The 20438-nt window shown below is 38.1% G+C and overlaps 1 protein-coding gene across 1 annotated transcript in view; it reads right to left on the bottom strand.

Annotated features, from left to right (window-relative positions):
- The window catches only part of MORC1 (MORC family CW-type zinc finger 1), a 164580-nt gene that overhangs the window by 54269 nt on the left and 89873 nt on the right, over positions 1 to 20438 (bottom strand). Inside the window, exons 16-17 of the mRNA XM_055128982.1 lie at positions 18168 to 18273; positions 10127 to 10265 (exon numbers count right to left, since the gene is read on the bottom strand). Of these exons, the coding sequence (XP_054984957.1) occupies positions 10127 to 10265; positions 18168 to 18273 (245 nt within the window). The remainder of the gene's footprint in view (positions 1 to 10126; positions 10266 to 18167; positions 18274 to 20438) is intronic.

The raw sequence follows: 20438 nt of genomic DNA, 5'->3' as shown, positions 1-20438 counted from the left end.
GTCTATACAAAAAGGACATTGCTAAATAAATCTGCAAATGACATAAAGGAAAGAGAAAAGTAATATAGGATTATTAGTGCCTGATGGAACTGGGTGTGCCTCAGTTGCACTGTTGTGGGAGCAGCTCAATAAACCTTAAGCTCCCTGTGGGACGATCAAGGACAACGCAATGTTATCCAACATACACCATTGGGGATTTTAATGAAATTTGACTAAAAACTTGAATTTTACACAACAAATGATAGTGTATATGACTAGTTATCAGTTGAAAAACATTTGAAGAGATTTATTTCTGGAGAGATTGACATCCTTGACCTTTAGAGGTCAAGAAAGTTCTCTCTAAAGTTAACTTTAGATCTGGTTCCATGAGCACCCCAAGAGCTAATTTCTCTTCACCCAGAGATATTTATCTATATTCTGAAGGGTAAGAGTGAGAGAATACAAGATACTTCCTAATGGATAATATTGTGTGTGTACCAGGGGAGGCTGGAGGTGACAGGGTGCACTTAGGAAGGTGACTTTTTCTTTTCTATATAACTGTGTGCAGATTCATTTTTCCCCAGTTCCTTGATGGTAGTACAAACTTCCACACATGTCCTAGAACATTTGGTCTGATTCATTTCATCCACTCTTCCAGGAGCAGGAACCAGGAAAAAAGGAGTCAGCATAATTATTTTTTATAATTTAATAATAATCTGCTCTGCACCAGAAGCTTTATTTTAACTTTATTTATTTAAGCTTTATTTAATAGAAAAGTTATTACAGGTATTTAAACTTGTGAGAGCTTGCCATGTGTATGGAAATCTCAACAACCTGAAATAATCTGTGCAAGCCTTTGGATTTGTTTCCTTATTTTTACTGCACTAATGGGTTAAGATGGAGGAAAGACTAGAGACTTCACACAGGTATGAGGTCCTTTGCTCATAAACAACAGAACTTCTACCAGGCTTGCACTATCCTCTCTATCGCCTCAGTATTTTTTTTTTTTTGGACCACACTTGACAGTGCTCAGAGCTTACTTCTGACTTGGCACTCAAGGATCATTCCTGGCAGGGACTAGGAAGACCAATAGGAGTAGTGGGGATTAAACCCATGTCAACCCTGTATAAGAAGTCAATTCCCACTCTCTAATCTACCTCTCCAGTTTCTACATCAGTCTCCTTCAAAGCACCCTAAACATACCTCCTTCTTGCTTTCAAAAGCAATTACCTCGCCTCCAGATAGTCTGAATACAAATAGAGCGTCTCAGAATGAAAAAAAAAAGAAACTACTAGACATTAATTTCTCAATTTCTCCCACACAGAATCCAAACTGAAAGTAGGATAGCAGAGAAGTCCAAATAACTTTGAGCTGAGAATCAATCTCACCTTATAGATTGAGCTCAATTTCTACCTTGTTTCTGTGACCTCAGCAGAGAGACAATACAGGTTAGTAAAAGAGGGGGCTGGAACCTGACAACGTGTGGACTGAAATCACATTTCCCCTGCTTCCCAGCTCTATGCTTAGCAAGTTATTTTTCTGTATCCATGTTTTACCAGCTATGAAATAGGATTTATGACAATCACAGTATTGCCATAAGGATTAAGTAGGTCGGTGCATCTCTAACCGTGCCACATTCTAAATGCTGTTATCATTTACTTCCTCCATTTATCCTTTTCAATTTACATCCCCTTATCTCTTTAATACATAAAAGTTAAGGTCATCAGTCAGGAGAGTTTTGGAATTCACCAAATCAGGCATAATAGTGGGCACTTTTAAAAGTTGGAGAGAAGGTGATTGAAAATAAGGAAGTGCTATGCAATTAGATTTTACTACAAATAGCCTGTGGTGATCAAATGCATCATAAGTGTGGAAATTGTGGCAAATAAACCATGAAGTAAGTAAAATTTAGGTTTGTTACTGTAACTTATTTTGAAATGTGTGAGGGGGGGAGAGAAAGCGAGAAGTAAACACTCGAGAGAACATGGGCTTCTCCAGAGTGAAAAAGCATACAAGCAAAAGTACATAGAGAGAAGTGGGGAAATACATGCTCAGGGGAGAACATGTGCTGGAAGAGCAAGCCCATAATTTTGAATTTTTTAAGAAGATTCCAAACTTGAATAAACCCAGCTTCCCCAAACACCAGGGACTTCTCTTCTTTGAAAGCTTTTAAAGTGATACTTAGCTATTTTTAAATTCCAAGATTATTATTACTAGTGTGGGTAGGGCGTTTGCTTTGCTCATGGCTGACCTGGGTTCGATTCCTCCATCCCTCTTGGAAAGCCTGGCAAGCTACCGAGAGTATACTGCCCACATGACAGAGACTGGCAAGCTACCTGTGGCATATTCAATATGCCAAAAACAGTAACAACAAGTCTCCCAATGGAGATGTTACTGGTGCCCACTCGAGCAAATTGATGAGCAATGGGATGACAGTGCTACAGTGCTACAGTGCATTATCACTAGTGAGCCTGGTTAGATATTCTTGAAGATTCACTGAGAGGAGAAAAGATCCAGAGGCTCCTAAACTTGCTTGGCCCACTGTCTCGTTTTCAGAAGACACCCCCCCCCACACACACACACACATGCACACAAACAAACTAGCCCCTGTGTCTTTCTGGAAATCTGCCTTCTTGATGTGAACAAATGGAAAGCACCCCCCAAAACACCTGACACTACTACCTCCTCCCAAACAGAGGCAGGGGAGGGGTGGTGTGTTACCACACACTGGGAAATACTGTTAGACCATTGTGAAGTAAAGGTCTTGGACAAACCAACTTTATGAGAGGAATGAATCAGGATCCTCAAGTGTGCCAAGCAAGCCCACAATTTTATTTGAAAGCCTTTTTTTGAAAACTTGGTCAAGCAAATGGAATGGTCGAGAAAGATAAAAGTGCATTGCTGCGAATGCACAAGAAGGAAAATGGAGCTCAAATGAAATCACGCGTGAATTTTACTTGAGCCTACAGGATTTAAGATCAAGCAAAAAGTCAGACTCATAAAAAGAAAATGATCAAGAGACAAAGGTGTGATAAGGTTAAATCAAAGGGCATAGAATTGTGTCAAAGCCAGAAAAGTCATGAAGTTACAGGTCCAAAACAGAATTCAAAATGTAAAACTGAAGGCTGGGGATGAGCCTTTGGGTTATAAACCGGAACACACACACACGCATACACACACACACACACACACAGAGAGAGAGAGAGAGAGAGAGAGAGAGAGAGAGAGAGAGAGAGAGAGAGAGAGAGAACTTGGCTCCTGAGTAAGAGGAATAATTAGTTTCAACTAGATAAGAAATAGGAGTTGAGCTCAGAGATGACTCAGGAGAGATGTTGCACAGCACAAGATTTGAGACACAAGATTCTACTCTGAACAGTGTCAAGAAAGAGGCCCTGAGGAATATTTAGGATGCCAGGCAGCCTCTGACTGTCGCCGATAAGCTTGGGCACTAATTAACTAGATGGTTGTTCACTCAGTTCCTGGGTTTGAGGAATTTCTGTTGGGTAGAGATCAAATAGTATACCTATTTGCATTGAAACTCGAATGAGTATTTGATTTGTTGCAAATCATTTCAGGCAGCACACCTTAACTTAAACTTCTCTTTCCCGCTCTGCAGATGTGAATAGGAATGATGGCTTGGATGTGAAGACAGTGATATGAAGGGGCAAGACCGTTTGCTTCTGTCAAATCTATCTTTGCCATCCCTTTAGGAGAAAGGATACATTGTCTGTTAACACACATTCCTATTAGCCCCCAGCAGCACTGTGATGCAATTCTCGGGAACAGACAGTAAGAATGTTATTCCTTAGTTGCTGTCTCCAGAGAAAAATAAGAAACGGATGAAGCCAAGAGCAATCACTATCCTGGGGTTCCCACACTATACTATACCCTGCACCTACCTTTTCTGATGTCTCTCCAACAGCTGGAACTGTCCAGATGGATTTAGTAAACTAAAATGGCATTCTGTCAGGTAATGTGATATTAGCTTTTCAAAAAAGAATGAGATGGAAAAATAATTTGCATGTTAACTATTTGAATAGTTAACAAATAGTTCAATTTGTTAACTTGAATTGAACTATTGAACTATTGGTGTATTGAACTATTTGTTAACTATTCAAGTTAACAAATTGAACAGCTTTTAAAAGGTAGAAATTTATTTATTTTTTTGTTTTTTGGGTCACTTTGGTGATGTACAAGGGTTATTCCTGGCTCTGCACCCAGAAATTACTCCTGGTGGTGCTCATGGGACCATATGGGATGCTGGGAGTCGAGCCTGGGTTGGCGGCATGCAAGGCAAATGCCCTACCTGCTGTGCTATCACTCTAGTCCCAATCGATTATGTTTAACACTGACCCAGGTCTGGTGCTGGGAAGTACAGAATTTTTAAAAAATTAACAATTGCCTTCAAGGAACTTCTCAACTTGTTCATCATAAGCAATTTATTTAGTGTCTCACTTGCTATGCAACAGATACAAGACCCACAAGTGTGAATATGTTATGCATTATCCCCTTTTAGAAAAGAAATGCATCACCAACAGAGGAATGAAATCTTAGTCTCAAAAGTAATAAAGTAAAATAGTTCAACTACTGTGAATATGAGTCTCTTGTTAAACAAGGGTCTTGAGGAGTCATACATTTTAGATTATGGCAGTTTATGTAAAAGTTGAAATGAATACAAATATTTTCTAAGACATCTGTAACTGTAAGTTATATATATAGTTGAAATGTTGGCAACCTACACAATAATGATGTTAAGAGATGAATTCTTAATGGAAAAATGAGTACACATTCGTCATTAAAAAGTTGTACTCAAAAAAAAAAAGTTGTACTCAGGTATGCCCTTTCAATTTGAAAAACACAGCGAAAAATTCAGCCACTTTTTTTGGTCTCTATATGTAGTGCTCAACAACCAGTGTGGGAGTTGTCAGGTTATATTATTTCATTGTTTTACGTGTATCCACATGAGCACTACAAAGAATAGAGTGCTGTCACTGGAATTCATTTTTCAACCGGCATGAAATTTACAAATGCTATTTATTTGATACTAAGATTATGAAGATAAAAATGTAATCTAAATATAGCTGAGAGAGAGAGAGAGAGAGAGAGAGAGAGAGAAGAGGTGCTTGCCATAGAGGCAGGCAGCCTGGGGTGGGGGGTATTGAAGGGGTGGGAAGGAAACTGAGGACACTGGTGCTGGGAAATTACTGTGGTGGAGGGATGGCTTTGGGAACATTGTATGACAAATGCAATCATGAACAATTTTGTAACGCTTTATCTCACAATGACTCAATTTAAAAATAGATCTTTGTAAGCAACATTATTAGGCACAATGTTATATGAAATACATTTTGTTACTTTTTGAGATAGTTTAATGTAATTTGGACTGGAGAGATAGCACAGCGGGGCCGACCTGCGTTCGATTCTCCCGCCTATCTCAGAGATATTACCGAGAGTATCTCGCCTGCACGGCAGAGCCTGGCAAGCTATCCGTGGTGTATTTGATATGCCAAAAAACAGTAACAAGTCTCACAATGGAGACGTTGCTGGTGCCCGCTCGAGCAAATTGATAAGCAACAGGATGACAGTGATATAGTGATACAGTGATATATACATATCTAGTCTCTATATTCCTAGCCAAATGCAGCACTATCTAAATCAAGTGTAAGAGCATTTGAATTTGCAATACTTTGGAAATATGTATTTGATCTATGTCGTGTCAGTCAACTCAAACGAAAAATATGTTTTTGTATCTACTTGTGAAGAATTATGTATAAACCAATTTTTCCTTCAATTCTTCATTTATTATTTGATATATACCTATTCAATAAAAGGTCTAGGCATTATTGAAAATACAAAGATAAATTTTTAAAAGGTCCTTTCTTTTTAAAAAAAGGTAAAAATCTGGTTCATAAGCATAGTAATAGGAGCTGATTTCATATAGGAATGATGTTAATATGCACTCTTTAGGGAATGGAGAAACTGTAGAAGCATCTTCAGGCACCATGATGGAGTAAAGGCATTCAAAGAAGCTGAGAGGACATATTAAAGGAGTAAAATTAACTCAGTGGGAAAATCATGCAAAAGCAAAGAAACTAATGGCAAACAGCAAACTAGTGTTAGATTAAAGGGATCCTGAACTTCAGGATAATGAATGATCATTAATTAAAAAATGCTAGCTCATAAATGCCTAGAGGATACATAACTATTACAACACCTGTTGCACAAAAATATTGATTATATAAATATTCTGCCCTGAACATGACTTACAAATGAATGAGAAAATATAGAGAGGACTTAATTCAGGAAACCATTGTATGATATCTTATGATTATTTAAACGTATTTAAAGCATTATCAAAAATGAGAATAAAGTTTACCAACTCTATATTCTTGCTCATAAAGAGACTCAGCCTTGTCATACAACACAAGACAGAGACATCTAAGATGCTAGTGACACTGAGAAAGAGAAAATTTGAGTAAAGTTCTAAATTTTGAAAGAAAAATTTTGAAAATCTAACTTATGACTTAAAATATACTGTACAGGCTTACCAAAAAACAGAACAATTACAGGTAATATGCTGTTTGGCAGTTGAGCAATGACAGAATGAAAAGGACAGTGCTTCATCATTTGGCCGGCAGGTGGCACCAACAACTTGATATTTAAATTTTTTTTTTAAAGTGCAGGTTTTTGAAGCCTGTCATTAGGAACAGATTATTTATTTATTTATTTACTTACTTATTTACTTATTTATTTTCATAAAGAAGAAATTGTGGAATGGACTGAATCAGAAGAACTATTTGCGGCAGGTCTTAGCTTGTCAACACAGCTTATCTATTATCAATTGAATTTGAGCTCTCATAAGAGTTAGTGAACTTACATATTTTCCTTAACAAGTACGGTTTACAATATGTCAGTCTGTAACCTTTGTACATGTTTCTCTGTCTTGTGTGTGTGTATTTGGCCTGAGAGGCTATAAGAGGATTTATATTGATATTAGGATTTAAAACATTATAATAATAGCATTCAAGATGTGAGACTTATTTTATTTTGAATTCACATCCCCTTCTTGTGACAATATAACTAGCTAGAATAATAGCTACTAAATTACATTTCTTGGGCCAGGGAGATAGTAGAGAGTCTTTGCCTTGCTTGTGGTTGACCCTGGCTTGACCCCCACACTATTTATGGTCCCCTGAGCACCATTAGGAGTCACCTCAGAACACAGTCAGAAGTAGCCCTGAGCGCTGCCAGGTGTGGCCCCAAAACTGGAAAGGGGGAGGGAGGGAGGGAGAAAAGAAGGGAGGGAGGCAGGAAGGCAGGAAGGCAGGATGCTTCGGAAGGCAGGCAGAAAGGCAGTCAGGAAGGAAGGAAGGAAGGAAGGAAGGAAGGAAGGAAGGAAGGAAGGAAGGAAGGAAGGAAGGAAGGAAGGAAGGATGGAAGGAAGGAAACTATCTTTTGTGTCAATTATAGCTTGGACCTAGCAGCTTCATTTTGTTCTAGTAGATAAGATATAATCATTGAGATACATCTTTTATCTCCCTCTGAGTGCAATCAATGGACAGTTCCTGGAAAATATATTTGGCACTTACACACTGGAATAGTGTGTGAAGGCTAACTGCTGATTTCTAACCAGAGTGTAGCATACTATCATTCCTGCGTCTATTCTATCCCTCCTGTTTACACAAAACACAAACCACAGCATGGAAGGTGCGGAAATGCCTTTCATTTACCTAGCCAACTCTTCATTTTCTAGCTCAGCATATTTTTCTGTGCCATTAAAGTGAAAGCTAGACCCCAAAAGTAGAGAGAGGGTATGGGGAATATTGTCTGCCACTGAGGGAGGAGGAGGGTTAGAGAGAGGGGGTATACCCAGGATATTGGTGGTGGGGAATGTGCACTGGTGGAGGGATGGGTGTTTGATCATTGTGAGATTGTAACCCAAACACGAAAGCTTGTAACTATCTCACAGTGATTAAATAAATTTTTTTTTAAAGTCAAAGCATAGAATAAAGAATATAATATGCTGACCAATGTCATTTTTATATTTGATTCTAAGGTCTGGCCAATGGATTAGTAGACATTAGTGGAATAAAGCAGGAAAAGAGAGCAGGAGATGGGCAAAATATAATTACATTTTACTATTTCCCAATGCTGAAAGATGGCACCACCAAAAGAAATGGAGCAAAATGGGAATAAATGAGCTCACTCCTGATTTCCAAGTAGTATCCAGCCTACACTTGAGTCCTATGTGTACTGATTTGGAATGGCACTGAGATGTTTTTCTGAATTTCTCACCCTTCCCTTTGCTGCATTCTAATGACGCTTCCTCCAAAAGTCAGTCAAGAAGAGAAAAAAATCCGCACTGAACACTTTAACACACACACACACACACACACACACACACACACACACACAAGACCAAGTAATACAAATCTGTTATTTCATGTTATCACTAAAATCTCTGCCTTAAAAATGAAAGAAACATTCCACCATAAAGACACAAACAGGCAGTTAAGACATTGTGATTGACACCATTAATACTTAAGAGTCAACTCTGGCCTCTATAACAAATAAAAATGCACAGAGGCTACAATGAAGATAAAATCAATACAGCATGTGTCAACTGCCCTCGTTAAGCTATTAAGAGTGATAAACAAATTAAGATACATTGCACACTGGAAATATGTGACTTTACCTATAGTTGTATGAAAAGAACCAGGGGTTGTGATAACCATATTTCTGATCTACGTGTTATCAAACCTTTCACTCTAAGACTCAAGCCTAGAAATTTCAGCTTCTTTGTGTGTTGGATGGAGGTGGGGGTCAGAGACTCTGGAGAATGTGCTTCCATGGTGATTCTGCTCTTATGACAGACACCAAAATTAGGGGCTAAAATAAGTGTTTGGGGATCCCAAAATAATAAAACTTATTTTCTTAAGACTCCAAGAGTGTAAATAATGAAGCACAATGCCTGTGGTCTGTCTGGAGAATTTTCTATTGGAATGGGCATTTCATTACCTGATACCTGCAGGAAGGTCAATACATTGGGCATATGTGATTGGCCTCTTCAAGTTCTATTTGGGAAAGCTGACAAACTACACAGTTTAAAAAATGCTGAATTTTGAGTATAAATTCTATAAAGTAAGCAGAGATAAATCATTTCCTTAGTTCAGCGATTAAAATAGTACTTCTGCATGGAACTTTTCTCATTTGATATTATCATGGTTTCCTACACGTATTGATGTTAATGGTTTATTTAGTATCATTAACTTAAACATGACTGATATTCCATATTAATTGTTTACTGCTCTTTAAAAATAATTATGGTTGGTTGGAAGCTTGACACAAGTGTGTGGGGGGCTAAGGCCAGTTAGGATAGAGAAGGAACCAGTATAACAAAAATAATTGAAAATGATGCCTTTGGACAGGAATTGAGTGTTGAAAGTAGGTAAAGGGTTATAACTGCTAACCTTTCAGTATCTCAGTATCTGTACTACAAACCATCATATGCAAAAGGAGAGAGAGAGAGAGAGAGAGAGAGAGAGAGAGAGAGAGAGAGAGAGAAGAAGAAAAGTGCCTGTCATGGGGTGAGGGGGAGGGAAACTGGGAACATTGCGGGTGGGAAACAGACACTGGTGAACTGGTGAAGGGATACGTGTTGGAACATTATATGACTGAAACTAAGAAATGAACAACTTTGTAACTGTGCATCCCACTGCAATTCAATTTAAAAAATAAATAAATTTTTAAAAATTATTTACCTAAAAATTGTGCCCCAAGGAACGAATCCTAATAAAATGAAAGGATCCCAAATTTTGAAATAATACAAAACAATGGTCTTAATTTGTCCCAATGCATTGGCTGATCTCCATGAGGACCTACATGAACTACAGAAAAGAAATAAATTCCCTATACACTGTTGCATAAATAAGTTTAGATAGATCCAATTTGCAGTCTTTTATGGAGAACTCTTCTTCCTGTCTTATTTCATTGGTCGCCTCTAGTATACCCTAGAATGCAAAATTAATTAAAAAAAAAGAATAGGAAAACACAAGACTCCACATTTTAGTAGGATAAGCCACATTCGTTAAATTTCACATGTAGAACCAAGTGGTAGGATAGGATTTTGAAAGGATTACTAGCTCACCTGTGGCTGCCATTCTGCCAGTCGATGATGATACCTTTGCACAGAGTCTTGAAGCTGCTTTTCTTTCTCATGTTTCGATGTTGACACACTGCCCATGGTGCCCAGGGGGATAGAAGGTAAGCGTTGAGCCCCATCGCAACTTCTCAGTCAACAAGTGCAAGAAATCATGTCAGGAGGAAATACACAAGTAGTTAGCATCTATAGGAGTTGACTCAAATCTACAGGAACTTTTGTTTTGTTTGGGGCAATACCCAGTGATGCTCAAGAGTAACTCCTGGCTCTGCACCAAGGAATCACTCCTGGTGGGGTGAGGGGGCCATATGGACAACAAGGACCAAACCTGTGTCATCTGCGGGCAGGGCAAGCACCTTACAGCCCTTTACTATCACTCCAGCCCCACTCTTTACATTTTATGCTTAACGTTTAAGTAAGAGTTTTAAAATTTAATTCCTTGAGGTAATACATGACATTAAACTTGCGATTTGAATAGAAACGCATTAACAGAAAGTGCAGAGAGTGGCAGAGTTAGCAAAATGAGAGAATATTATTTATTCTACCGCTTTCCTTTTTTTGAATTATCATCAAAAGAGAGCCTTGGAGAAAGTGTCTTTTAGATCATGGAGCTTTGTCACTACTGTCATTGGCACCAGAAAATTTGGAAATAAATCCATATATCTTTCTAAAACCACAAAATAATTTGCTTAATAATTGCAAAAATATTCTTGTTTCTTAAACACATGGATCTTTTATTTCCTGAGGATGATTCTGAAAATCGGTGACCGTGCACTATAATAAGTATTCAGTGGACTCTAAGGGTCTACTGAGCAATTTGGCATCCAATAACCCCAATGTCATGTTGCAGCATCCTTCATTCCCTGCTGCTGCTTATGTATCTGCTTCTCGTAGTCATTTTCCTAGTCAGTCTAATTTATATGCTCTTTCAAAACACTAGCTGAGAAATCATATAATTTATCTGCTATTTAAGGCATTATGTAGAACAATAGCTTTTTTTGCAATTGTGTGTAAATGAGAATAAACGGATCGTGGATGAGACTTCCCTTGTTACTGTGACATATGGCTTGGAAGGTTTGAAGTTTCCCGACCACTACTTCTGGTTTCATGGCTATGTTCTGGCAAGCTGTTAGCCAGACTGTTGAAAAATTGAGATCATATATTGTTCATGATGGCATCAAGGCTTACACGGAAAAGTTCAACACCTTCTACCATGGCTTTGATTGAAGGTGGAGCTGGGGAAGTGAGGTCATTTTGTTTCGCATCTGCTTTACACAAAGATTTTTCTATTATTGATGGGTGTCAGAAAAAGCTGGAAGGGACAAATTTCTGTTAAATAAATATTTTATTTTCTAGAAAAGGGAAGAGGCAGCTAAGACTTGAGAGACATATCTCCCATCTGAAATAGCACAGGAAGAGTAAAGCAGCTCACATCCACTATTTGTTTTTCAAGGCTGAAACAGGGATTATTTTTGCCCTCTACTAACAGAAAAGAATATGTAAATATAATCACATACAAATACTACAAACAAAAAACAAACAAATGAAAATCTTAATCCAGTCTCCAATATGGTATTTGTTGTTAATTTTTTTAAGACGGTAAGCAAACAAATCAGGTAACACCTGCTGTAGCCACCTGAAGTGCTCATTGTCAGACATCTGTTGAGTGTTCCTTCTATATAGCTTTCTATTTCACTTGAGAGTAGAACCCATGGCAGCATTAAGTTTCTATTTTAAAATAAGAACCTCAAGAAGTTTATTAAAATAAAATTGATTCACCTGTCTTCAGTGGAACATTTTTGTAAACAACAAAGTATTAATATTCAGCGTAACTCTCAGATAGCTTTTAGCATTCTTTTTCAAAAGATTCAGTCAAAAGGTTGGCATTATTTCTACCTGACTTATGATTCATATTTTTAATACAGATAAATGCATAACAAGAATGAAATAAGAGAGTGCTGACATTATTTCTTGAGTAAAGTTTAGTACTAGAAAAATTCCGTGTTTTAATAAAGAAACGCTTCATTTTGCCCTCCTGGGCTTCTAATGCTACTATTTGCAAAATGATGTGTTTCATTTTTACTTATTTTTTGTTGCTGTTAGTAGGGGGCACACCCAGTGGTGTTCAGTGCTTACTCCTGTCTCTATACTCTGGGCTCCATACTCTATACCTGGTGGTTTTCAAAAGACCATGTTGGTGCCAGGAATCAAACCCAGGTTGGCTGGATGCAAAGCAAGCACTTTATCCACTGTACTATCTCTCCATCTCCTTTAAACAAATGCACCAGTTTATTTATTTTGTTTTTTAATGGTTTGCTTTAACCATGAAGTATTTGATTACAATTACTCTTCTTGAATGTAAAAGTATAGCTTCAGAGAGTGGATTGTTAAGGTTAAAAAAAGAACAGGCTTTGCATCAAAATGCAAGGTGTCTTCAAGCTTCAGCTCAAGGACAGAATTCTGTAAAAGTCTTGGATGACCTTCTTACTTTCATTCTTTTGTTTTCTGACAAATGGAGAAAACTCATAGGATTATTATAATATGAAATAACTGATTTTATTGCTATGTACAAAAGAGCTAAGTATTATGTTTCCCATTCTTAATACAAACAATATTTATTCAAATGTTTTCTATGGATATTGACCTTGTGACAATTTGTAATTAACTACTGACAATAAATTATGTTTTCTGTAAATACAGACAAGGCTAGTTTATTTTTTTAACTTTTTTATTGAATCACTGTGATATAGACCCTTACAGAGTTTTTCATGATTGGATTTCACTCATATAGTATTCCATCACCCACCCCTTCACCAGTGTACATTTTCCAGCACCAATGCTCCCAGGTTCCCTCCCATCGCCCCCCACACCCCACCTGCCTGCACTATGGCAGTGCTCTCTCTCGCTCTCTCTCTCTCTCTCTCTTTCTCTCTCTCTCTCTCTGTGTGTCTCTGTCTCTCTTTATCTCTCTGTCTCTTTCTCCTTTTGGGCATTGTGGTTTGCAATATTGATACTAAAAGGTTATCATGAATATTCCTTACCAATTTTTAACCCTCAGGTCTTGTCCAGCGTGATCATTCCAGCTATTATTGTCATAGCGGTCTCTTTGCTATCTTACCTACCCTCAGCCCCCCACACACTTGTGGTTAGTTCCAACCATTGACCAGTCCTCCTAACCTGTTTTCTCTGGCCATGGATATTATTTTTTCTAATATATATATGCATATATATATCACAAATGAATGCAGTCATTCTATATCTGTGCCTTTCCTTCTGACTCATTTCACTCAGCATTATACTCTCCATGTGACAAGGCCAGTTTTTCTACATTACTCTATGCTTCTACTTAATGAATGCTGCATAATCACTAACTGTACTTGAATACATTTAATGTGATTCTATCCAAATCAATAGTATATATGTATCAGTGTTTTGTATAACAAATATTTATCATATATTCTTAAAATATACATGATCCATCCTATCATATTGAGTCTGAAGAATGGATGTGGTCATGAGATCATTTTCTCTTCACCTTGAAATCTTACCTACATTGTTATGACTAACCTGTCCTATGACAAAGGACAACTCAACATTTAAGTAACTGCCCTTATGATTAGTTTGTCTTTATATTATCCCTATATCTCCTGTCAAACTTATTTTTTATCATAATTTGTCAGTGGAAATGAAACACAGTCAGTACTATATCAGTAAAGAATTAAGGACTCAAGACAATTTTAAATATGAGGGGATTTCTTGTCATGAAATTCACTTATAAATGGACGGACATGGAGAGTATCATGCTGAGAGAAATCAATGAGAGGGAGAGGGACAGACATAAAATGATTATCCTCATTTGGGAAATATACAAAAACATAGTAGGAGACTATTATCCAACAACAGTAGAAACAAAGACTGGAAGGACTGGTCGATGGTTGAAAACCTGCTATAAGTGGTGGAGGGGAGAGGGCAGTTAGGATAGAGATGTCCACTATGACGGTGATAGCTGGAAACGATCACTCTGAACAAGAACTGAGTGCTGAAAGCAGGGAAAGGGAGAAACATGATATCTTTTCAGTACCTACACCGTAAACTATGATTCTGAGACAGAGAGGAGTGGGGGGGAGAGAGAGAGAGAGAGAGGGAGAGAGAGAGAGAGAGGGGAGAGAGAGAGAGAGAGCTGGGGACATTGGTGGTGGAAAATGTACAGTGGTGAAGGGATAAGTGTTGGAACATTGTATGATTGACACCCAATCATGAACAACTTTGTAACTGTGTATCTTATGGTGATTCAATTAAAAAAAAATAAAAAAGAGGACTTCTTGCATTTTTAGAATTTTTAAGGTCCATCAATTTTCTGTCAACATATACCTTCCTTGTTATGACAAGTGGCACTGTTTTGATGTGGAAAAAAGAGACAGAATTCATGCAGTTTCGTAACTAAAGCAGGCAGGCAGGTAGTTAGGAGGTGGGTGGCAATGAATACCTGGGATGCAATAGAACCAAGAGGAGATTAGAAGTTACTCTCTCACTAGCTCTGAAGCAGCTAAGAACATTACTGCTGGACCCACTTTGTGGGTACTGTAGCTGAGGCCTGATAGAACTCTAACTGGTGCCAGAGATGGTTTGCCAGAAGCCTTGACCCCCCCAGCCCCCATGGTAGAGGACCAGCAGAGATGAAAAAGCTGTGATAAGGGCATCAAGGAAGATCGCCAAAAGTGTAAAGCTCTTTCTTTATGACAATACCCTGTTTGACTCTCATGCCCACAGAAAGCGCCAGGCCAAGACAACCTTAAGAATATCCATATATAAGCCCATCCTAACAGTTATTCAAGCCTGCATTATCTCTTTAATGTGCTACTCCCATTAGTTACTCTTTTTCCTCCTTACTTCCCCTTATTCTATCTCTAAATGAAAGCTGTCTTTATTTCACCATCTCATCTTCTACCGAAATTCTTTTCTGTGAAGGCAAGGGAACAGAACCAAAATGTTTGGGTAAGTCAGGGCTGACTTTCCTTTCCTGCAAAGAGCAGTTCCTAGCTCCAGGCTGAGTCCATACTTCCTGAAAAATCAGGTGGAGGGGAATCATCTCCTATGCTGCACAGAATGAGTGCATGTCAGGTGCAAGCTGCTGCTCATGGGACTGGCAGGTTATGAATGTCTGCACCATGCAAGGGCTCCCAGTAGACTTTCACCAGTACTAAATCTCCTAGGTGCTTCCCAGGTGACAACAGACAGAGGGAAGGCAGTGGATTTCCTTCTCAAGGCTGCTGCCTCTCGCTTCCCACCTCACATAATCACCCAAGGAAACCCCAAATACACGGAGCTAATATTATAATGCCTTTTGGTTGCATCACCATTTTTCAGGTAGAAGAGGATAAGCATGTATCAACTTAAGGACCCTTGTTAGCTGAAGATAAGGGAAACTGTAGAGGTTCAGGTTCACTGGTCTGTAGGTCAGAAAATACTCAAAACTAGCCTGAGAGGTCATAGATAAATGATTCTATCCAAGACCCTCTGCTCCTAAAGACTATGATCCAAGAGGTCTTCTAACCCATTTTGGCACCCAGAGCGGCTTCGTACAGAAATGCATCTAGACTGTGAGCTGTACTACAACTATGTGCTGCCCGGGGAGGGAATTTCCCTCTCCACCCTGTTTTTCTGCATGGAAAATGGCAGCGGCATCATCCACGTGGCAAGAGCCACCCCCTAAGACTTCCACCCACAGGTATGAACTTTGCAATATTGTGGCTCATAGGCGATCATGGGAAGGGGGCATTACCAGGTCTTTACCGGCTCACCCTCAGCCCAGATAAGATCTGGAGCTGCTGCTCGCAAAAGAGACCCTCTGTTCCTAAGGACCATGATCCAAGAGGTCTTCTAACCCATTTTGGCACCCAGAGCAGCTTATTACAGAAATGAATCTAGACTGTGAACTGAGTTAAAGTATCAGAAATCCAAAACCAAGAGCTCATAGAATCTTCATTCTCAGCAATGAAAATAAATTATTAAATGATGCCTTTTCAGCAGACCTGATTGTTGGGGGAAAATTCCAAACAATAATCTCTATTGAAATATTGAATGTATTCACAGTATAGAAAGAATAAAATTAAGATCATTAGCTACTTAGGTGGGGGCTGGGCGGGAGGGGGGTATATTGGGGTTCTTGATGGTGGAAATGTGCACTGGTGAAGGGATGGGGGTTCAATCATTGTATGACTGAGACTTAAACCTGAAAGCTTTGTCTTTTTTTCACGGTGATTCAATATAATAAAATAAAATTTTAAAAAATGATTCTATCCTGGAGAGAGACCTAAAATCCACATGGCCTGTTATCAAGGGAGGCCATCTGATCAGCACTGAGCAGATTGTTCTCACAAGAAACTCAGTCAGACTCAGAAAACGATGCATCAGTACTATTATTCTGCACTCTCCCAGGTTATAGGAAGACAAGAGATAGAGAAGGCATGTCATTTGCCTCAGGGTTTCAGCTAATGGAGTCAGGAGTCAAAATTGGACATTCTGGGCCCAGAGCCCGAACTCTATAATACACTATCCTGTGCTGTATTAAAAGTTCTCAGGTTATAGTAAATAATCAATTTTATTAACCATTCTGAATACTGAAGCTGAGGCAACACTTTGTTTCCATTTGATGAGTATTCAAGATCCAATTTAGAGATGGAATTGAGTTAGGAATCTGAAGACTCTGACCACTGGCTTCATAAACAGATTTCTCACACTACCCCGCCCCCCGCCATGAGTGCAGCCTGGCTTTTTTGTAGAAAATAGAGAATAACACTGAGATGGGGTTGGCCTCTGTTTCTCAGACTTCAATTTGATCAGGATGGTGCTGCATTTGCCTTCTTTATATAGTCGGGATCCGAGAGAGATTTATTTATTTGTTTATTTATTGGAGAAAAAAATACAAGTTCAGCTACAAATAAAGGACATGGAAAAAGCCCTGGGCTAAGTGAAATGTAAAATCCATTGAGACCCTGACATTCTTTATAACAATTGTCACTGTCACTGCCATCCTGTTGCTCATCGATTTTCTTGAGCGGGCACCAGTAGCGTCTCCATTGTGAAACTTGCTGTTACTGTTTTTGGCATATCTAATACTCCACGGGTAGCTCACCAGACTCTGCCATGCAGGCAAGGTACTCTCGGTAACTTGCCGGACTCTCCAAGAGGGGCGGAGGAATCGGACCTGGGTTGGCCACATGCAAGGCAAATGCCCTACTGCTGTGCTATCGCTCAAGCCCTTATAACAATTAACCTGTGTTATAGGTAGAGTTTTAGTAGAAATTCTTAAATATTTTATTATTTTTTTAATTTTTAATACTTGTTCTTTTCTTTTCCAGGGAGGGATAGAATTAATCAAATAAGAGTTATTAAAATAATATCTTCTTCAGTGATACTGCTATACATATCCAGGGCTAAGAAATTAGTATAAACTTCAATACTTTACATAGGGGTTCCATTTGCAGGAGAGATAAACTAACTTTCCTCTTTTCTCCAGGGAAAGAATGTAATTCTAAAAGGGCTTGCAATAATACTGACATTCATCAATATTTAATAGGTATTTTTCCTGTCTTAGTCTGGACATCTTCCTCCAAAAGCACAAAGCAACAAAATCAATATATGACTTAAATAGAAAAAGCTCATGGTGTAACAATTTAGTGCCCTGGAGACACCCTCTGGATAAGACTACTGCACAATAAGATTGTATGTTGCGTGAAAATGAACTGGAAAGCTGAACCCTTAACTGTTAGGTCATGATCTCCTGACAGTGGAAGCTCTGGATTGCACACCTCAATGCTTGTGGAGTCATATCTATGTCTCTTCTTTCTTGATGGAAAACTATACTAGCAAAATACTTCCTCCACATGACAAGGGGCTGCAAATAGTTGGAAGAACTGACATCTACTAAGTCAAAATCCATATAGAGACAGCATTTTCTAGTTTTATAAATTTGTATTTTAAGAATTAAAATATTGATAAGAAATTTTAGAAAACCATCAAGAGCTACCTGTTTTCCAAGAGATTGGTGTTGTTAGCACAAATCCAGATGTCAGCAGATTCTTTGTCCTGGTAATTAGTAGATGTAGGCAAAATTCTCCATTTAAGGCAAAGATCTGAGAAAACAAAATTACATGTAATAAAAACACAGTCAGAAGTGAATATATCATAGTAAAACGCCAGGTTGCAAATAACAGAAGTATGAAGTATCTTTTGATCCAAAGACAAATAAGTCGTTGATCATTTACTATATGTATTTACTGGTATAAATACTCTAAAATTCTATGAAAGCACCAACAAAGTATAATTATAATCATTATTAATAAAGTACTTTTCAAAAAAATCTTAGATAATCGTCCATTTCACTTTTTAGTCTACCAAGAAACTTAAAGTGAGTGAACTCTTCATTTACTCTCTTCTGACAATACTACACTGTCTCCAAACATACAGCAGAAGGAAAATCTAACACTCAAAATCATTCATGCAGTTCCTTCTTCTATACTTTTTTTTTCTGTTTCTATCCAGTCTCCAGCCTATATTTTAACTTCTTTTTCCATTTCTCCCTTATAGTTTTTCCTAACTTTTATGACTAAAGTCTTCTAGTCTCTCCAGGATACTTTTAACTTTACCTTAGATTACCACACAGGTAATGGTTCTCTATGTAAATACTGCTCTCTATTCATCTAAGGTAGGGAAGTATGCAAAATGGCTAAGAACATGAATAGATTATACAGTGCCTAGGGAAATCACATCTACAGCCTTGGCAGAGGTTGACTAAATTAGTGAATTGAACTAGTCAGATGTAGGAGTAGGTAGCTCAGTAAGTGATAATTTGGAGAAGAATGAAGAAAGGGAAATGTCGGACCTCTGTTGAGACTATTGTCAAAATGTTAGGATCAAGGTAAGAAACGGAAAATGTCTGAATAAGGGCATGGTAGTGAAATTTAAAAGGAAATTGAGTTATAGATATATAGAGGGTAGAACTGAGGAAATGAACAACTGCATGCAACAACCAGCTGATATTAAAAACAATGACTAAAATTTACTGCAGTTTACATACTACAGCGTAGTTCTGTTTGTCTTTTCCAATGGAAGACATATTCCTTACGGATAGTAGAGACTGTGTTTCAATATTATTCTCTTACTGAGAAACTTCCAATGTCTCTAAATTTTATTTCAGAATTTAAAAACTCCTTATCTTGCATTTGAAGTCCTTTAACATGTTAACTCAACCTAATATTTTGTCTCTTAATATTTATTCATTATTCATTCAGTACTCAATCACTAAGAACCAAAAATGTATTAAACATTTTAATATTTAATATATTTAATTATTATTAAATGTATTAAATATACATTTCTTTTATATGTATTTATTTTATAGGTATTATAAACTAATAAATAACTGCTTCTATTATTTATCACAAAATTTTTAGCTGAAGTATGCACCTGATAGAAATGCAAGTTTTCTACTACATCTCTATCAACATTCTGCTTTAAAGACAAAAATAAACAGGCAAAGGTTGACTCTGTCATGAATTTTTTTCAACTTCTTCCTCTTCCCTTTCATTGATACATTAGAGGCCAGGAAAATAGTACAGTGTGTGGGAAGGTTGCCTTGCTTGTGGCTCACCTGGTCTGATACCTGGCACCTTAAGAACTGCCAAGAGTGATCCCTGAGAGCAGACATAGGGTCTGAGCACCACATCCAAAAAGGAGGAGAGGGAAGGGGAGGGGAGGGGAGGGAAGAACAGGAATGAAGGAAGGAAGGAAGGAAGGAAGGAAGGAAGGAAGGAAGGAAGGAAGGAAGGAAGGAAGGAAGGAAGGAAGGAAGGAAGGAAGAAAGAAAGAAAGAAAGAAAGAAAGAAAGAAAGAAAGAAAGAAAGAAAGAAAGAAAGAAAGAAAGAAAGAAAGAAAGAAAGAAAGAAAGAAAGAAAGAAAGAGGGAGAGAGTAGAGAGATAGTGAGGGAGGAAGCAAGCAAGCAAGGGAGGAAAGAAGGAAGGAAGGAAAGAAGGAAGGAAGGAAGGAAGGAAGGAAGGAAGGAAGGAAGGAAGGAAGGAAGGAAGGAAGGAAGGAAGGAAGGAAGGAAGGAAGGAAGGAAGGAAGGAGGGAGGGAGGGAGGGAGGAAGGGAGGGAGGGAGGGGGGGAGGGAAGGAAGGAAGTAATTTCAAAGAACTCTGTGCTATACTTCCTTTATATTATTTCTTTTATTTTATTTTAAAATTCTTATTAGAGAATCACTGTGATGTACAGTTACAAACTTATGAACTTTTGTGTTTG

Source organism: Sorex araneus, chromosome 2, assembly GCF_027595985.1.
Source record: "Sorex araneus isolate mSorAra2 chromosome 2, mSorAra2.pri, whole genome shotgun sequence".
Lineage (NCBI taxonomy): Eukaryota > Metazoa > Chordata > Mammalia > Eulipotyphla > Soricidae > Sorex > Sorex araneus.
Note: the sequence above shows the minus strand (reverse complement) of the source record. Positions and strands in the feature narration are given on the sequence as shown.